General features: G+C 36.5%; 1 protein-coding gene across 2 annotated transcripts in view; it reads right to left on the bottom strand.

The window, feature by feature from the left end:
• TMEM131 (transmembrane protein 131) overlaps window positions 1–16,839 on the bottom strand; it is a 158,964-nt gene that overhangs the window by 41,077 nt on the left and 101,048 nt on the right. For both annotated transcript variants that reach the window (XM_067559993.1, XM_067559991.1), the window contains exons 17-28: window positions 16,310–16,414; window positions 14,399–14,485; window positions 11,591–11,743; window positions 11,365–11,440; window positions 11,144–11,261; window positions 8,326–8,464; window positions 8,079–8,188; window positions 7,535–7,601; window positions 6,087–6,238; window positions 5,280–5,422; window positions 3,618–3,804; window positions 2,139–2,324 (exon numbers count right to left, since the gene is read on the bottom strand). In XM_067559993.1, coding sequence (XP_067416094.1) covers window positions 2,139–2,324; window positions 3,618–3,804; window positions 5,280–5,422; window positions 6,087–6,238; window positions 7,535–7,601; window positions 8,079–8,188; window positions 8,326–8,464; window positions 11,144–11,261; window positions 11,365–11,440; window positions 11,591–11,743; window positions 14,399–14,485; window positions 16,310–16,414 — 1,523 coding nt within the window. The remainder of the gene's footprint in view (window positions 1–2,138; window positions 2,325–3,617; window positions 3,805–5,279; window positions 5,423–6,086; window positions 6,239–7,534; window positions 7,602–8,078; window positions 8,189–8,325; window positions 8,465–11,143; window positions 11,262–11,364; window positions 11,441–11,590; window positions 11,744–14,398; window positions 14,486–16,309; window positions 16,415–16,839) is intronic.

Genomic DNA, 16,839 nt, shown 5'->3' with positions numbered 1-16,839 from the left:
TTGTTTCGGTTTGCAACTATAAGGAATACATTAAGCAAAGTGGGAAGTAGCATGGGCAGAGTACCGAACTGAGAGTCAGGAGACCCAGGTTCTATATCCACCTTCTGTAACCTGAGCTATGACCTACTTCACCTCTGTGTCCATCTCTCTCCCTCACTACACCCTTTGTCTTGTCTATTTAGATTGTAAGCTCTTTGTGACAGGGGCTAAAACTCACTATGTGTTTGTACGCTGCCTGGCAAATGGACCCCAATCAGGCTTCTAAGTGCTACTACAACACAGAATAGTAATAGGAGAGGGCAGGCAGCAATGAAGAATACCACTTCAATTGGAAATGCAGGGAGGCAGACCAACAACTCAAAATGGAATTTGATCTGGACACTAGAGCTAACACTGCCACTTGTGCAACAAGTGTCACTACAAGTAGTCAGGACCTCAAGGATTACATCTCATCCCAAAGGCTGCACACTGTCTTGATCAGCTCCTGCACTGCTAAAGCTAACTATAACAAGGGAATTTGTCAAGAAAAAGTGAATGGGTTATGTTATCACCAAATAACCTCTAGTTCATTTATATATATATAGTACTCAGGGCTACAGCTTGTCCCCCTTGATCCTTCCATGATGTTAGAGGTCAACCACATTAGAATGTTTCCCTCACTGGGTATTGGTACTTATATTGTGATTATAAGCAGAAGACAAGATGAGTCAGTAAGTATATTGTAACTTAGTCTAACAAAACACTACAAAGCACATACAAAATCCCCCAGAAAACTGTACAATTTGAACAGCAAACATTAGAACAATGATGCATATATTATTTACCTAGTGACAGACTATTAAGCTAAAATTAAGGTTACACCTGGCTAGCAACTATTTAGGGTGAGAAAAACAATGAAGACTCTACTGCTCAAAAGGGAAAGTGTTGGAAAGTATGTAAACTAACTGTTCCATAAGGTCTTACCTTCATTTGCAGTGTTTTGTGGGCAATAGAAGGAATGGATAAAGAAGGTAACTGAATACCTTCAAACGAATCTAAACCAAGTTTAGCAATCAGCATCACTATGAAAGATATATGAATATTTAACCATGGGTTGCAGAGGAAATACTATTAGGATAACTCTTCAAGTTGACAGTATCTGGCTAAAGTGCTCCTATATATCACAGGCACTTACGGCATCACAGTATTTCTTATGCTGGGAGACTAGTTCAATACTAATTAAAGGGAAAAAGCAACTTACTGAAACACTAATACCATTTCTTGTAGCATCCTATATAGGTGAGGAGGGAAGTCTCCCATCTAAATACTGAATAGATATGATGCTATTTATAATCTCTTCAGATTTTACAAACTAATCTGAGGCGACAGTTCAGACTATGGAGTGTAATAAATATTCAATTCAAAAGCTAATAATCTCCTATTATGGTAAACACAACCATGTTTTCTGAAAGATTTTGTGCTTTGTTGTCCGGTGTATTTTTAAGCTGCTATGTAGCTTCACTAGTGGATGGGACTCTATTTTAAATGTTTTACATATGACTGAACAATGCCCTTTCAGGTTCTCAGAAATTCCATTACTGGTATCACCAGTTGTCTGTCATATATTGAGGTGGCAACAAAAATAAATAATTCAAAGGCATTTGCTGCTAAACTCATTTAAGTCATTGCTTCATATCTCCCTAAGGTACAGCACGGTGGAAGGGAGCCTTCCCACCTCCAAAAGGAGCCATATTTAATAATGTTGCCTCAATACATAACTTGGTTCAAGTCTGGCTTAGTTACAGCTATAAACAATCACACATTGTCATGGTTAATAGGAGTACAATCTTAGCAAGGATGTTCAGGGCAAATACATATGGTATTTTGCACTAGTTTTTCACAGAAAGTTAGAATTTTCAACATCATGGTGTTAGCACAAAATCCATAGTAGATTGCACCTGTTTGTTCTTAACTTTATCTAGTTTACCATAATAAATTATTTTACAATTACGAATTGCATTATATACTAATGTATCCTAAATTATATTAAAATTATATTAAATTAACTAAATTATATGAAAATGAGCAGCTACCCTCTGTATTTTGGATTCAAACTCGAACAACTCCATGTATATTATGCAGATATAAGCAACTCATACCTCATTATTCCTGAGACAATTATGTACAATGCCAGCTCCCAATTGGGTCTGGGCAGGGCTTCTGCACACGTTGCTAACATATGATATGGAAGGGATGCATTCAATATAAATATAAATTCAGAGCCTCCTGCTGTAATGAACTTCAGTTCACGAATGACTCTGGAAGCAGTGAAATCTGGTGTAAACCTGAACAAGTAGATACAGATTGGTAATCTTAAAATATGGAAAATTGTAAATCCAGAAAACAGTTTTAAATTATAAATAATTTGCATTATTCATCCTTTTAGTATTGTAAAAAGATAATAGCGACTGCAACGACTGTCATTTGGGAAGGTTTGCTGAAACTGATTGAATCAGTAGAATGATTATTAGTCTCCTCTACACCCTAGCCAAATAGTACCTATGGATATCCTTCAAATAATTTGAGACAATGAAATCAGTCTATAAAAGTACATAAACAGAAAGAATATATTCCATAAAAGAGGGAAGATTATGGCCTAGAATTAAGCCAATACCAGAGGTCAGATTTATCTAGCAGATTAAACCAACAAGATCCAAATTTAATTCCAACCATTGTACCAATTTTTTTTTAAAGAAAAAAATCAAACTAAAATTATTCAAAAAATGAAAAATTTAACAGAGACAGTCATTAAGTAATGAAACAGATTACCAAAGGAAGTGGAAAGTTCATCACTTTATCTTCAAGTCAAGACTGAGTATTTTTCTAGAAAGCTATGCACTAGTCCCATCACAAGTGAGCTTGTTGCAGGTATTACGGTGTGAAATTCTATGGCCTGTGTTACGCAGAAGACCAGACTATATAATTAGAGTGCTCCTTTAGTCTTAAATTCTATTAATTTTTAATAAAGGCTAATCAATTAGTATACAATAGAAGAACTAAATACAAGCAGAGCCCAAAGATAACTTTTTGGGGTAGAGGGTCTTTTCCTGTAGCCAACTCCTGATTAAAGCACCCTTATAGTTTCAGTCAGTGCAGCATACACAAAGCCTCCAAGGTTAAAATGCTGTACATTATGATAGCAGTGCTCATAATACAGAGATGGAGATTTTTCAGGACACACTGCAATAAACCAAAAGGACACGTTGATCTAGGTCTATATTCTATGATATCCTGAATGAAATTGTAGAAACGGATACATATTAAGACAATTCCAAGTTTACAACAAATTGTTTTATCAGCATCCAGTAAATACAATTTCACACTGAGCTGTGAAATCTCTTTCAGAAGTTCTTGCAAACAGTTCATTCCACTTTTAGAGAGAGGAAAGGAAGTTTCACAATCTTTATCTGCACAGAAGTAAATTAAGAAACTCAAAGTTTAAAGAAAAAACAGGAGGATTTGAGCAACACTGATTTCTTACTGAGTACAGCTTTGTACATACATTTCCTAACGGAACACTATTCTCATATGTTCGACATGAGGAAAATGGCTTCCCTCTTCAACATCAACGTACTTACAATATGACAATATCTTTAGAGGCATTGGCACTTAGTGCAAATTCTTGACAGTTAACAACTTTAAATCCATATCCTTCGCATGTATATCCACTGATTTCAATGGACTTCACATTAATCTGCAGCTGCCCTGTGTTCTCCACTTTGAATGTTCTTTTCAGTGTGAAATTTGGTTCTTTTAATTTCATTTCTAAAAAGATACAGAACAAAGCAATTAGGATTGTAGTAAACCAGCATAATGCAATAAATTAATGATCTAAAAAAGAAATGCTTGCATAGTCCTGTTAGTACCATCTTGACTAAGCCCAACAGTGACACTAGGAAATACAGGTTTCAGGGAAATGGTGGGTGGTCGGAAGTGCTAACCTTTGGACAAAATGTTAAAACAGAGGTCTCTGCAAGCAGTGTCTCGTGGCTGTCAAGTAGAATGGCTGTTGTCTAATTCCATTGCATTCTATTCCCTCACAAAAACACAAGAGAAAGCTAACCTTTTGAGCCTAATATTGCTTATAAATTCCCCCTTTTCCCCCCTAAACAAAATTTATGTAGTGGTATAAGTATTGTACATCACTGTGTCCATTTTACTGGTGTACACAGTTCCTGTACTAGGAACATTTAACTGAACACTGTAAACATTACTTTCAGATACAGTATTGTAACATTATCTGTACTCTAAGACTAAATTCATTTCCATCCTGAAAACAAAGCTCATAGATGATATCAAGTATCTTGAAGTCAGTGTCTTTAGGAAGAATATGACCTTTTAAGAGATTACACAGCTAGTGGAAAACCAAAGTGAGGTACACGTATAGAGGTAGGAACTGAGTTTTCAACTTCAGCTGAGTTTTCTAGACATCAGTCAATGGAGTAGGGTTTGTCTGACCATGTACATGTCTGGATATCCATTAAGAAATTCCATAGATCTCTGGCAAAGGCTTCAGGCCACATCTTCTTGACTAGTTCCTCAGCCCCAATTCTTCTGGAGACATGGGCATTCAGGGTCATCACAGTCCTCCTCTAACAAGTAGGCTTTGGAGTGTGGAGCAGTAAGTAACAGAACATTCCTCATAGCAGGGCCTTCCCATAAGACTTGCTAGGGAATTAATTCTCATTTGGGAAACTCTGGCCTTGGCAATCACACTATCACTTCCCTGCCCCTCCCCACCCCAAATTGTTCACGTTAAGGGCTTCTGAAGTATTCAGGAAGACAGAGAGCTGTTGCTGCTTTGGTTTGACTATTCTCCCATCAAGGGATCCAGGGCCATTGTAGTGGGATTTCTGCAACGTTTGTCTGTCTTTGCTCTTAAAATTGAGGTTATATAGCCTCTAGTATCCATCACTTTAAACTAAAGTAACATTGGACAGACCTTCAACTGTATGTTTGCATTTCCTAGTTAACGTTTTTACAATGATAAAATATCCAAGACATTATGAAAATAAAAAATTTTGCTCAAGAAATATTGCTAGTACATTGAAGTATTTGCTCATGGTACATAACCATGAGTTCACACATTTTACATATTTTGTTAGATATTCATTTAATAGAGGCAATATAAAACAAGTAAGAAAGTGATATTTTCTTGTTACAGCAGATATTTGTAATTGTGTACATCAGATGTCATGAGATTTTCTGTTCAGTGTAATAGCTCTTCATAGAAAACTCACTTTCTGAACAGTCTTTTAATAATGCTTCAGTGATCTTAAAACGTAAAGAACTTCCTGGACCAGGAGGTTTGCCTGCAACTCTTAGGCTTTCAGTTGTTCCTTGGCCTTGTACCATTATAGCATCTATTACAGTCAAATTATTTCTGTATAAAGAGAACAGGGGAAGGAAGAAACATTTAGCAAAATAATTATGCACTCTACTGCTCCCACAGACATGTCCACAAACTATAACCTTCCATCCCAACTCTGGAACACCCTTACATATGAGAGTAATCTCACTCAATTCCAATGAATAAGTGTTTGCAGGTGAGGGACTGCCGTAACCAAAACAAAGCGTACAATAAACCTTAGTGAAGAAACTTGTGATTTAGTTGTAATAAAATGTTATCATAATACATAGAACTACAAAGCTGCTACATGTTTCTTTCAAACAGTAAACACACCTTATTTAAACTCATGACTTCTCACAGCAAGAATATTTTAGGACAAGTAAATAAATTGTATTTGACATGTCCCTTCTTTCAATATAAAAATACAGATGTGCTTGAAAACAATTTAGTTATCTTAATGTAGAAAACATATGGGCAATACATGAATATTGGAGGTATAAACTGAACACCTTTGACCACTGTAAATTGTAGTGTAATGTATACAAACTAAGTCCATCATTCCATACCCTGGAGATTCTACAATTAATCTTTAAACAATTTATGGGACAATTTATTGATCACAGGTGGTCAAATGTGTAACCTACACATAAATAAAAACCTCATTAACTCAAACCCAATTTACAGAGACCTACCATACCTGATGATAATTAATGATGAAACAGTCTTATTAAGAATTGGAGTGAATTTTACTTTGACAGATTTTCGCTCTCCAGGCTTTAAAACTATGTTTAAAACCGAATGTCGAGACAGACCCTCTGCAAATCCTGTAGTGCTCTGCAATGGCTGAACCTTAAGAAAATGAAAAATACAAACCACTTTTAAAAATAGGGAGTTTTGCATAGATTTCACCGATTCGGTACAAACTATTTTCTAAAAAATTGTTTCATACCAAAATGTGCTTCCTGATGAAATTTTTTAAATACTTGATTAGTCTAATTAAAGTCTTCTAATTCTCTATCAGACTTAAAGGGTATCAGGAAAAAAAGCATACAAACACTTATTCATGACAGTGTTCACCAGGAACTGGAAGTTCCCTTCATGTAATTGATAAGACACAAATAGTCTGAAGTCAATGTGAGTCTGATCTGGCAAAAACACCCCCAAAACAGGTTGCAGCTGCTATTCTGCTATCAGTTGAAATGCAACACTAGTTATTTTTAATGTTTAAGCTACCATAGCTTTAATAGAAAAACAAAAATTCTACAGCCCAAAAAATCCTGTATTTATTATTAACTTCAAAGTGGTACAACTGGATTATTCTTCACTACAACAACAACAGACAGCAATCTGAGCCACAAAATACCCACCTGGGTTCCTAAAACCCTCAGAAGATAGAAGTATTCAGGGGTTTGTTTCACGTGCATTGCTAACACTAATATTACTACTTTGCCATTATATAATGCTTCACATCTTCAAAATGCTCCACAGACAATTACTAAATCTTCAGGACACACTTTGAGGTAGATAGGGTAAGAATTACCAATGTAAAAGAAGAATACAAACCTAAAACGGAAAAATTTCTAAAGTGACCTTTTGCTAACCTTGATCATACTGTAAGAAAGCACTGATTTATGAGAAGATATTAAAATAAGTAACTAGGTATAGCTTAGCTAAACTAATTGAAGGAAAAAGAATAAGTGTATATACTTTAGAGGAGAACAACTGCTAGGGAGATCACAAGTAAAATTCAGACTGTCAGAAAAATTTTGAACCTAAGATATTCTACAACAAAGAGTGAAGTGACAGATGCCCCACTACCTTGGTATTTAAAACTAGCATCCAAGAATATACTGTAGGGAATACTTGTATATCAGTAAGGGGATGAATAAAATAAGCCAACAGGTATTTTCCATCTTTAAGTTCTATGATTCTATAAAAGAGAGTAAACATACACAAAAAAATAGTCAAATTTGAATTACACACTAGACTTGCAGGAAAAGTGCTCTGCAATTTCCATTAATATATCCAACAAACATCACATGCTATTCATAACTTTGAAGTGTCAATGGCTGTATCTTTATTATACAATATTTGTGTGGCTATATAAAAATATTTGAATAAAAGACAGTGTTTTGAAATACTTACAGAATTTCTGGAAACCTGGAACTCTAGTGTCCTCAAATTGAAATTTGTTGGCTTACTCAAGTTAAACCTAAAATACAAACATATACCTCTTACCAAACTATATTACAGTGGGATAGGATGTACAGGTATTTATGAAGTTCACACAATTGACAATATGGCCTTTATAACAACTTTTGAATAATTTATAGATTTCAACACTAACCTAAAGCACAGGATTTATATTAAGAAGACTGAGGAGGAATACACAGTTAAAAAGGCCTCTCATTTTTTCTATTTTGCTTGGTCTCTTCCGTTCCCACCCTGTATTCCAAAGAGGAAAATCTGAAGCATTTTGTTTAGCTCACCAACTTTGCCCCAAACTGATGGCTGGCAATGAAAGTGTACTGAAGTTTCTTTACTTTTTCAATTCCCATTTATACTAAAGCTCTGAATTCTCTCTACAACACATCTGCCTTTGATATATACTGCTATTATATTTCCCCCCTCCAAGAAACACATTTGGCATCAAAGTATGAGGAGTTTAAATATTCCAAACAATACTTACCGCTCTATCAATTTGTCTACAAAAGCTGATGGGTTGGAATACAGAGCCAAAGGAAGGAACTGAACATAGATAGGAACATCTGCTGGGTTTTCTAGAAGAATTTGTTCCTCCTCATAAAAAAGCAATAATTTGACAAAAGTTTACATTCATATTAATTGTGTATTTAGTGAAATATTTCAAAATATTAAGTCGTATTTCAAACAAAGCTGTGTCACTGTAAAATAATCCTATTAACACACACACTTACTGATGAGCTGTTGGTATTGGTAAGTGGGAAAATTAAATGGCGTGGAGAGCTGAGTATGGATGGCCAGGCCAGTTCGGCTGTGATTTTCAATATTACATCCTTCTGGAGATCTGTGTCCACTTCAAACATGGCATTCAATCTAGAAAAAGTTATAAAATCCACCCTATAATAGTGGAATGTCAATAGCCTGACTAACAGACAGGAACATTTTGTTAATTTTCCATGCACTCTGGAAAATGTATAATTATTCTGGAATGCACCACTCTCCAGTATATTTTTACTTTTGTAAAACTTTTGTAAAACATTTGAGCTTTACCTGTATTTACTGCCGTTTTAGTCATAAGAAAGGGAAAACACAACCACACTGTTTGTGCTGTCACACCTTTGCAAAATATTCTGTTTTCTTGTTTTGTTCTTCCCATGCCTCCTTCAGTTATCAGAGTATTCTTTTATTAAAGAACATGTTCTATGGTTGTGAGACCACGACTAAAGGCTGGTTCACACTGACCGCACGATTCGGCGGCAGTCGACAGGAGTTACGCAAACTATGCAGAGTAGTTTGCGTAACTGATGTCGATTGCTCAGCTTCCCTTCTGTGCGCTGTTCACACTGCACTGAGCCGACGGGAACAGCATTCCCGTCGACTCAGTGCTACGCTACTTGAGGGAATGGACTTACTCAGTCGACTTCCTGATCGACTGAGCGGGTCTCACTGACCGCTCAATTGATCCTGAAAGATCGATTTGGCGGCAGCAATTTTGCCGCCGTCAGTGTAAACGTAGCCTTAGGCTCTGACTACAGTGGCGCAAAAAGGGAATTAGGGTAAACAGTCACTGCTGAATCCTTTTCAAATAATGTTTGGTCATCCAGCATGAGGAGGGTCAAACAGTATTAAAACCCGTGACAGGATATGCAAAGTTACTTCTGAAACATTAGCTGTTTTTAAATACTGGTTTAAATCCAGCCATACTGATTTCACAAACTGTGTTATGATCTATCTATGCTACAAATAAAGGAGACACAGTGAACCACAATACAGCCATGCCAACTCACACTATTTTATCACAAGTCTCAAGATATTTGATGTTCTTCTTCAGCACCAGCTCCTGGAGTCAGATGATTTTAATGAAAGGTAAGAGTTTCATAAAGAGTTTTTAATTCCCATGGCTGCACAGAAAAATCTTGACAATCTGACCCAAGTGAGTCCTAAATATTCAAATCAGAAAGCTAGTGAAAAGAATCTCAAATTTATGTATTTTAAATCTCACGATTTAATGCTATCATAATTTACTGAGGCCTGATTCATGATATTTGAATGCTTGACAATGGCAGTATTAAGGATACATGTTTGTCCCTGATGCAGCTACAATTTGGTTCCAATTTGAGGCAGGACACTAGCCATTTATCTTAACTGCACTAAGGCCTTAAGCTTTTCTGTATCCCCACCTCAGTTTTCCCTTTGCCCCAGTGATGGTCCCTTCTCTGGCCTGGCTGCTCAGTGCACTCACTCTTCTAAGCTCCTCTGTCATGCTGAAAGGTGCAGAGCACAAGCTTATGTAGGAAATGGAACTGAAGGATAAGTGTGCTGCGTAGTCAGACCAGGCCAGAGAAATTCTCACCCAGTAAGGGACAGAGTAGTCCAACACTCAAAAAAAAAAAGTTATTGGCTGGTGGTGGAGATTCAGTACACAGGTAGGAGCATTGGAGGTATTGGACAGAAAGCCAGGGTACAGTAGGTCTTAAGCCCTTAAGACAAGGCCTTCTGATGGAGCGGTTATGACACTGTGGGCTTCAGTACCAGAGTCAGGTCTGTCCTGTATTCGGACAGAGTGTGTCCTAGTCTTTGTTTAAAGTTTCTCTGTATTATTTGTTTCTTTAACTGAATTTAGATGGCTTTACACATTCATTGTATACATAACTACTTGGATACATGTTTTCCTGTATTTCTTTCCCTTTTCCTCAAATATTATAGCCTTTACTGTAAACTGCAAAAAGTGGATAATATAAGGGAATTCTGACAGGGTCATATTACCCTTCCTTTAAGAGTTACTGTTGTGCTTTGTGAGGGATGTGTCAGGCACTTTTGTTATGCTGTTGATATATTTCTATTGCAATATTTCATTACCTATGTTGAGTTTTTTTGGGTTTTCATATTAATAAAGTCCAAATTAAAAATGGATGTTATCACAATAACTAGGATCTCAAAAACACTTTGCAAACATTAGCTAATCCGCACAATACCCTTGTGAGACACTGAACATATCCACCATTGAAAAGTAGCCACTTAATGTATGAAATATGGCAAATGCTTTAACAGCGCACAGTAGCACTACACAACAGTTAGGCATTAGTTTGAATATGTTTGTAATAACTAACATCTCCATATAACACCTTTCAAAAAAGAAGTATCCAAAAATACTTTACATAAAACTAAAGAATTACTTTATTCACCACTGAAAAGTAGCAATCTCAGGACAGCAACGGGAGACCATCTAGATAAACAGGAGTACAGCAGCTATTTTGCACAAGCACTACCATCCACCCATTTTAGGGATACTTCATAAGCTGGAGTTTCTTTAAGTATTCTAGTTTACAAAGAAGAGTGATCAGTTATAAATTCACACTAGTTGATTTACCTACGCTAAATATAGCGCCTTGAGAAAAGTGTAATTTTTCTCTCCTCAGTCTCTTTTAGAAGAACAGACCTAGCAACCATTTCTTGCCCATCACATAACACAAGAATTCAATACTGTAAATAGGCAACACAAAACAAAAAGAATCAAGTGATTCACAGGTCACAGGGCAAATATACACTCACCTATGACCTGAGCTCTCTCTTATTCCTGTCCACACTCTGAATAAATTCTCATGCAAATCCCAATCAGAATCCCATGCATCTTCTTGCATTATTAAGCTGTGCTGAACTTTAGGTTCAGCTGAAAAACAAAAATAAAAATACATACTTTTATATAATACTTCAATATTAAGGGGGGGGGAGAATAATTTGAGATTTTAATTGAAAAAATTAAAATTACTTACATTTAGATAAGAAGGGCAATCCAACATAACAGTGATTCCCACACTGTGAACCAGGATCAAAATAAATATTTGCTATCTGCAAAACGTACAAGAACAATTAAATCAAGCAAGTAGCTCTGATGACTAAAGTAGAAAAAATAAATACCCAATAACTGCAAAAGTATCAATACGTTATGTTTAAAGAAAAGCTGACTATAATAATAAGTAATATACAAAACTCTCCAACCTTTGATTTTTTTCCTGGCTCTAAATCTTCTTTATTGCTCTTTAATCTCTTGTAATAAAATCGCACATCTTCGGACAGAGAGCGTAAATGTTGTATTTTCACCTTCTGAGAGAAGGAACTCATGATATTTAAACTCTGATGAACTATTTTCCCCTAAAGGAACGGAAAACAAATTATACTGTATACATTTTCCCCACTCGCAACAATTAGTGGTCAGCCATCAGACATCTCCCAGGCTGGCAAGAACCACAGCAGAGTTAGTTCAGACTGAGATTTTAATCCTGTTGTCTGCACCAGAGCCAGCCTTAACAGTTTGGGGTAGACCTGCAGTTTTTCATTCTGCCCTCCCACTTCCTCCCAAACAGAGTCAACTTCTCCCCCAGCATATCACACCACGATACCACCCTAAGTATTTTGAGGAGGGTTAGAGTAAGACGGTTCTTTGAGATACTCCCCAAATTTATCTGACTCATTTTACATTAAAAGTGCCAAAAGAGGGACAGCAAGGGCTGGATTTTAGGATGCCCCAGCCTCCTAATGCTGGAGGGGAACCAGCTGCTTGTGACAGAGCTAGTGCATAGTTGCAAACATTTAGAAGTATTCTGAAAGGGACAATAAGATTGGATTCTGGAGTCTAGTAGGCACCCAGCTACTGCTGGGGTGTGAGTGTATATGGTGAATTTTAGAATACATAGTGCTTTACAAATACTACTGCTAAATCCTCACAACCAGAGATGGTCAAAAAACAGAATGAAGCTTTCATGAAAGTTTATGAAAAACAGATAAATGCTTCACAGAAAATTTTTTAAATTCCAAGTTTTTTTTTTTTTTTTTAAACCAGCTTTAGTCATGACCCTCCCTCTGTAAGCAGGTAAGTAACATTTAATTATTTTAAAGCAGAAGAGTTAGGTGATTTAACTAAGTCATTTGCAGAGCCTTGATTAGAATCCTTGCGCCCCATATTATCCACGTTTCATCATATCATGCTGGCACTCATTGAGATACTCCCTTTTCTGGCCAACAGCCATCACGGATGTTCACTAGGGGACTGACATAGCTAGAAATTGAGACAGCCCTACTGCTATCTCTGGCAGTCTAGATACTACTGCCCCCTTAGCCACAAATTAGTTTGAGATCCTACCAAAAATCACAAGACCTGTAGTCATGTTTTTCCACTCACTGTAAAGGGCAATGCTGGTGAACGTGAAGGGAAATATGAATAAGCTGTGATTTTTAATAAAGATCAGTGACTAGCTTTCAACCTTCATAGAAGAATATAGACCTATGCAAACAAATTATGTTTTCAAGATTTTATTGCAAGGAAGAGGACTAGAAACTTATATCCTTCCCTCAACTAACATCCAAGATTTACCCTTTATATATATCTCAGTTCCAGAACTTGGGTGAGGAATGGAGGTGAGGCCACAGCTGTGGGCTGGCAGGCCCCAAGTATGGCTGTGGGCTCAGGAAATTCTTGAAGTGTCACAAACAAGAAAAATATTTGTCAAAGTGATGACTGGTGAATGATGGGATAGTTTACAACATGGCTTTGTCCTGATGAACAGACACATTCTGTAGGAGGAAGAAATGATCCATGCCAAAGCCCCATGTATGGAGTCCTGCAGATACACCCAGCTTTCATTAGTGGACAATTTGGGACTCCATTAAACTCTTTGGCAAAAATTAATTATGTTTTTTTTAAAAACAAAACACTGTCTTAACCTGTACAGTGATTACCAACAAGAATAAACTATACAGCTGAACTATCCTCTTTGTGAGCTGACAGCCTTTTTCAAAAATTTGAAATCTGTTACTCAACTCACACCCTTACAATAAAATTATCCTACATTGGTATCTCCTCACACCACATCCAGGCACCTCTGCTACCATCTCTCCTCTCTGATCTCCCTCTCCCCCATCACTTTTAGTTTTTGTATTCCTTTCACTAATTATTCTCCCTCTTCCTTGGTTCCCTACTCATCAGAAGGCTACATGCTGTTCAGACTGAGGGATCATCCATTGGTGGCTCACAGCTGGACCAGGCTGCATGTGATCCCATGGCTGTGCCAAATGCCATACGAGGAGAAAATATAAGATCTAGTTAATGGGCTGCTCCCTGAGTTGCATCTCTGTACAAAATCAGATGCTTCTTGGGTACAGTGCATGAAGATTGCTGCAGAAGCAGAGATGAAAGATAGGCAGATCTCCACAAGCAGCCATTGTGTTGCTACAGAGGGATTCAAGTGGATCCAGGATCATAGCTTCCTAGCTCCACTGTTCCTGTACTGTGTCAAGTGTCCAATTAGAGGGACCTATCTCCAGGCTGGGAAATAATGGTCACTACACCACCATTTTTGTAGTGGGACAGCAAGAGCTGGATTTGCCAATATACTATTCAATTTAAGAGTTTCTTTGGTTTCATAGTATTTGTTCTGAAGGTTTCAGAAATCTGAAGATATACCTGATATAATTAGATGTCTCTCTCTTATTCCTGGTATTAATGCGGAAGGAATGATGGGGAAAACAACTGACCACAGTTACATCAGAATGAAGCTGAAAAGAGAGCCAAGTCTGGGACAGGAATCAATATCTCAGGCTCTGTTCAAGTAATATAACAACAGACGAGTGAGGTGTGTGTCGTGCTTAGTATTTGGGGTGATAAGAGTTTCTGTACTGCTGGTTAGTAGGAGTTTTTAAATAATCACAATTGTTCCCTCCAGCATAGCAATTCACAAGTCATAAAGGAAGTTGCTCCTGAAAAGATGGGGGAAAAATAACTAAAAAGATATTGTAAACAAATTATCTTACTGGAAAGGAAGGCGGAAGATGAATATGTTTAGGGGAGCAAGTCAGTGAACCCACAGCAATTACAGCCTTCACAGGAATTGTCAAAATCTGAAAGAATAAGAAGTAAAGTAAAACACATTCCCCGGATAGAATCTTTACACGTCTGTCTCCTCATCCTTTTATTTCTGTTTTTAATTATGCCAACATATTTTCTTAAAAACCTAAAGTTCTATTATTCATGTTTCATATTTACGTATAACCAATCCAACAGACTTGGCATAACGATGTGACACCCAAGTGTGTAAAGTTTAATGCAAGGATGATTATTTTAAAGTCTTATTAGCCAGCACAATATTTTGATTCCTCAAGTCAATGTTTATCACGAAAAAAATTAATAAGCACACTTTTTCTTAATTGCACTCATTCTATCATTGTATCTGCAACTCAGTATAAGGCAGAACAAAACATACATACAAGTTACAAATTTTCTAATGGGGCATTTTTGTTTTTCCTTAAAAACTACAACATCTTTCAAAATACTGCACTTGTGTTCACATTTAAAATCTACTTTTTAAAAAATGCAAATTTGAGGAGGCAGTTGATATTAAACTGCTCTAGAAGCATTATAAATCATGGTAAAGCATTAAAATATAGTTGTAGACAAATGTCTGTTTTAGGGATCAGAATATAAGTAATATTAAAGATTAATAGATATCACAAAGTCCTCACAAGCAGAACAAGACTGAAAAGTGTGCACGCAGAGGAAAAAACAAGCAAACCGTTTCAGATTTTACTGTTGCCTGAAAGATCAAATATGTATGCATCTATAGACAAATGTCAATATTATTTCTGCCAAATACATAATACCTTGGAGATTTTTAAAATATCCTCTTTCTGTAGCTGCATCCAGAATATACCATAAGCTCCACTACTTCCTGGCTCCATAAACCCACAGAAACAAACACAATGTAGTATATAACATGATGTATCAACACACATTTAAGGACATTGAAAGTTATAGCCCAAATGTTGTTAAAAATGAAAGCGATCTCATTACATGTTTCAAGGTTACTCCTCTTATTGTAGAGATAGGATATATTTTAATTTTGTGGATATTAGCAATTAAGATAAAAAAGGTCAAGTAAAGTAACTTTTTATTATCTCGCTCCGACAGTAGTACGACTTCATATTGTGGGCTGACAAAACATTCTATATGTCTCAAAAGGAGTACTACAATGATCTTTGACAAAGATCTGAGATATTATGCTTTCACACAAATGACTAGGCTGACCAGATAGCAAGTGTGAAAAATCGGGATGAGGTGGGGTGTAATAGGTGCCTATATAAGAAAAAGCCCTAAATATCAGGACTGTCCCTATAAAATCGGGATAGCTGGTCATCCTACAAATGACTGACATGATGCACTAAGAGTGTCATCACAATGTATCATATCAAAAGATCCATGCCACAGTGCTTTGAGAATGTGTTGAGCCCCAGTGCACTTGGACTCACCTTGAAGCATCATGTAATAGATTGAAACAGATTCCAGAAGAAAATTGGGAAGCATAGTGAAATTTGCCTTTTTTTTAAAATCCCTTCAGAGCAAATACAATACCACTGTGATTCACTGCAACATATACTTAATATAGTATTCTATCCACAGGGATCCAGACATGTCATCAAGGGAACTGTTATGACTTCATACTTGATTACAGATGTGGTTTGCAGCAACAGATATGACAAGCAACTATTGCGACAATATGCCAACTGCTTTTCAGAGTTAATATCTCAGTCAGTTAAAAAACCTTAAAGTATAGCAGAAAGTACAAGTCCACAACAGGATAAATTGTCTTTCAAACAACAGCCAAAATATAGCAATTAAGTCATTATCTATGGCAGCAACACTGTCATTTAGGTGGACAATAAGTATACCTCATAATCTGTTGTGATTTGTACGGCTCCATCATGAATTCCTTCAAGTTCTTTTGCTATTAGTTTTACTCTAAACACAGCATAATAACCAGACGCTAGTATTACCTGTAAGTGACAAATATATATTGAGTAATTTATGTTTTATGTCACATTATTCTAATATATTTAAACAGAAATGTTACTAGGAAACGTACCTATAAACTGCAAGTTCAATATACTGATACGTACATTAATTGCAAAATAACTTATTTCAATTCAATCAACATTTTGACTAAATTAGATTGTAAATTCCTCAGCCCATGGAGATGTTTTTTAAACTTGTTTGCAAACCACTATGAGCATTTACAGTGTTACCTAGATTAACATTTCTAAGGCTTCCCCTTATTAGACCTAATTGTCCAAAACAGAATACAGCTTCTCAAAATGTGAGGACATTCTGGGACTCTCTGCTTTACTGAAACTCCTGCTAGACTAGAAAAAAACACCAGCATAATTCCTCACCTCTTCTGTAACATGAGATATCATGAGAG

Source organism: Emydura macquarii, unplaced genomic scaffold (genome assembly GCF_026122565.2).
Source record: "Emydura macquarii macquarii isolate MOO-44397 ecotype Brisbane River unplaced genomic scaffold, CSIRO-AGI_Emac_v2 contig_2207, whole genome shotgun sequence".
In the NCBI taxonomy this organism is placed as follows: Eukaryota; Metazoa; Chordata; order Testudines; family Chelidae; genus Emydura; species Emydura macquarii.
This window is presented reverse-complemented; position numbering and strand designations above follow the sequence as displayed.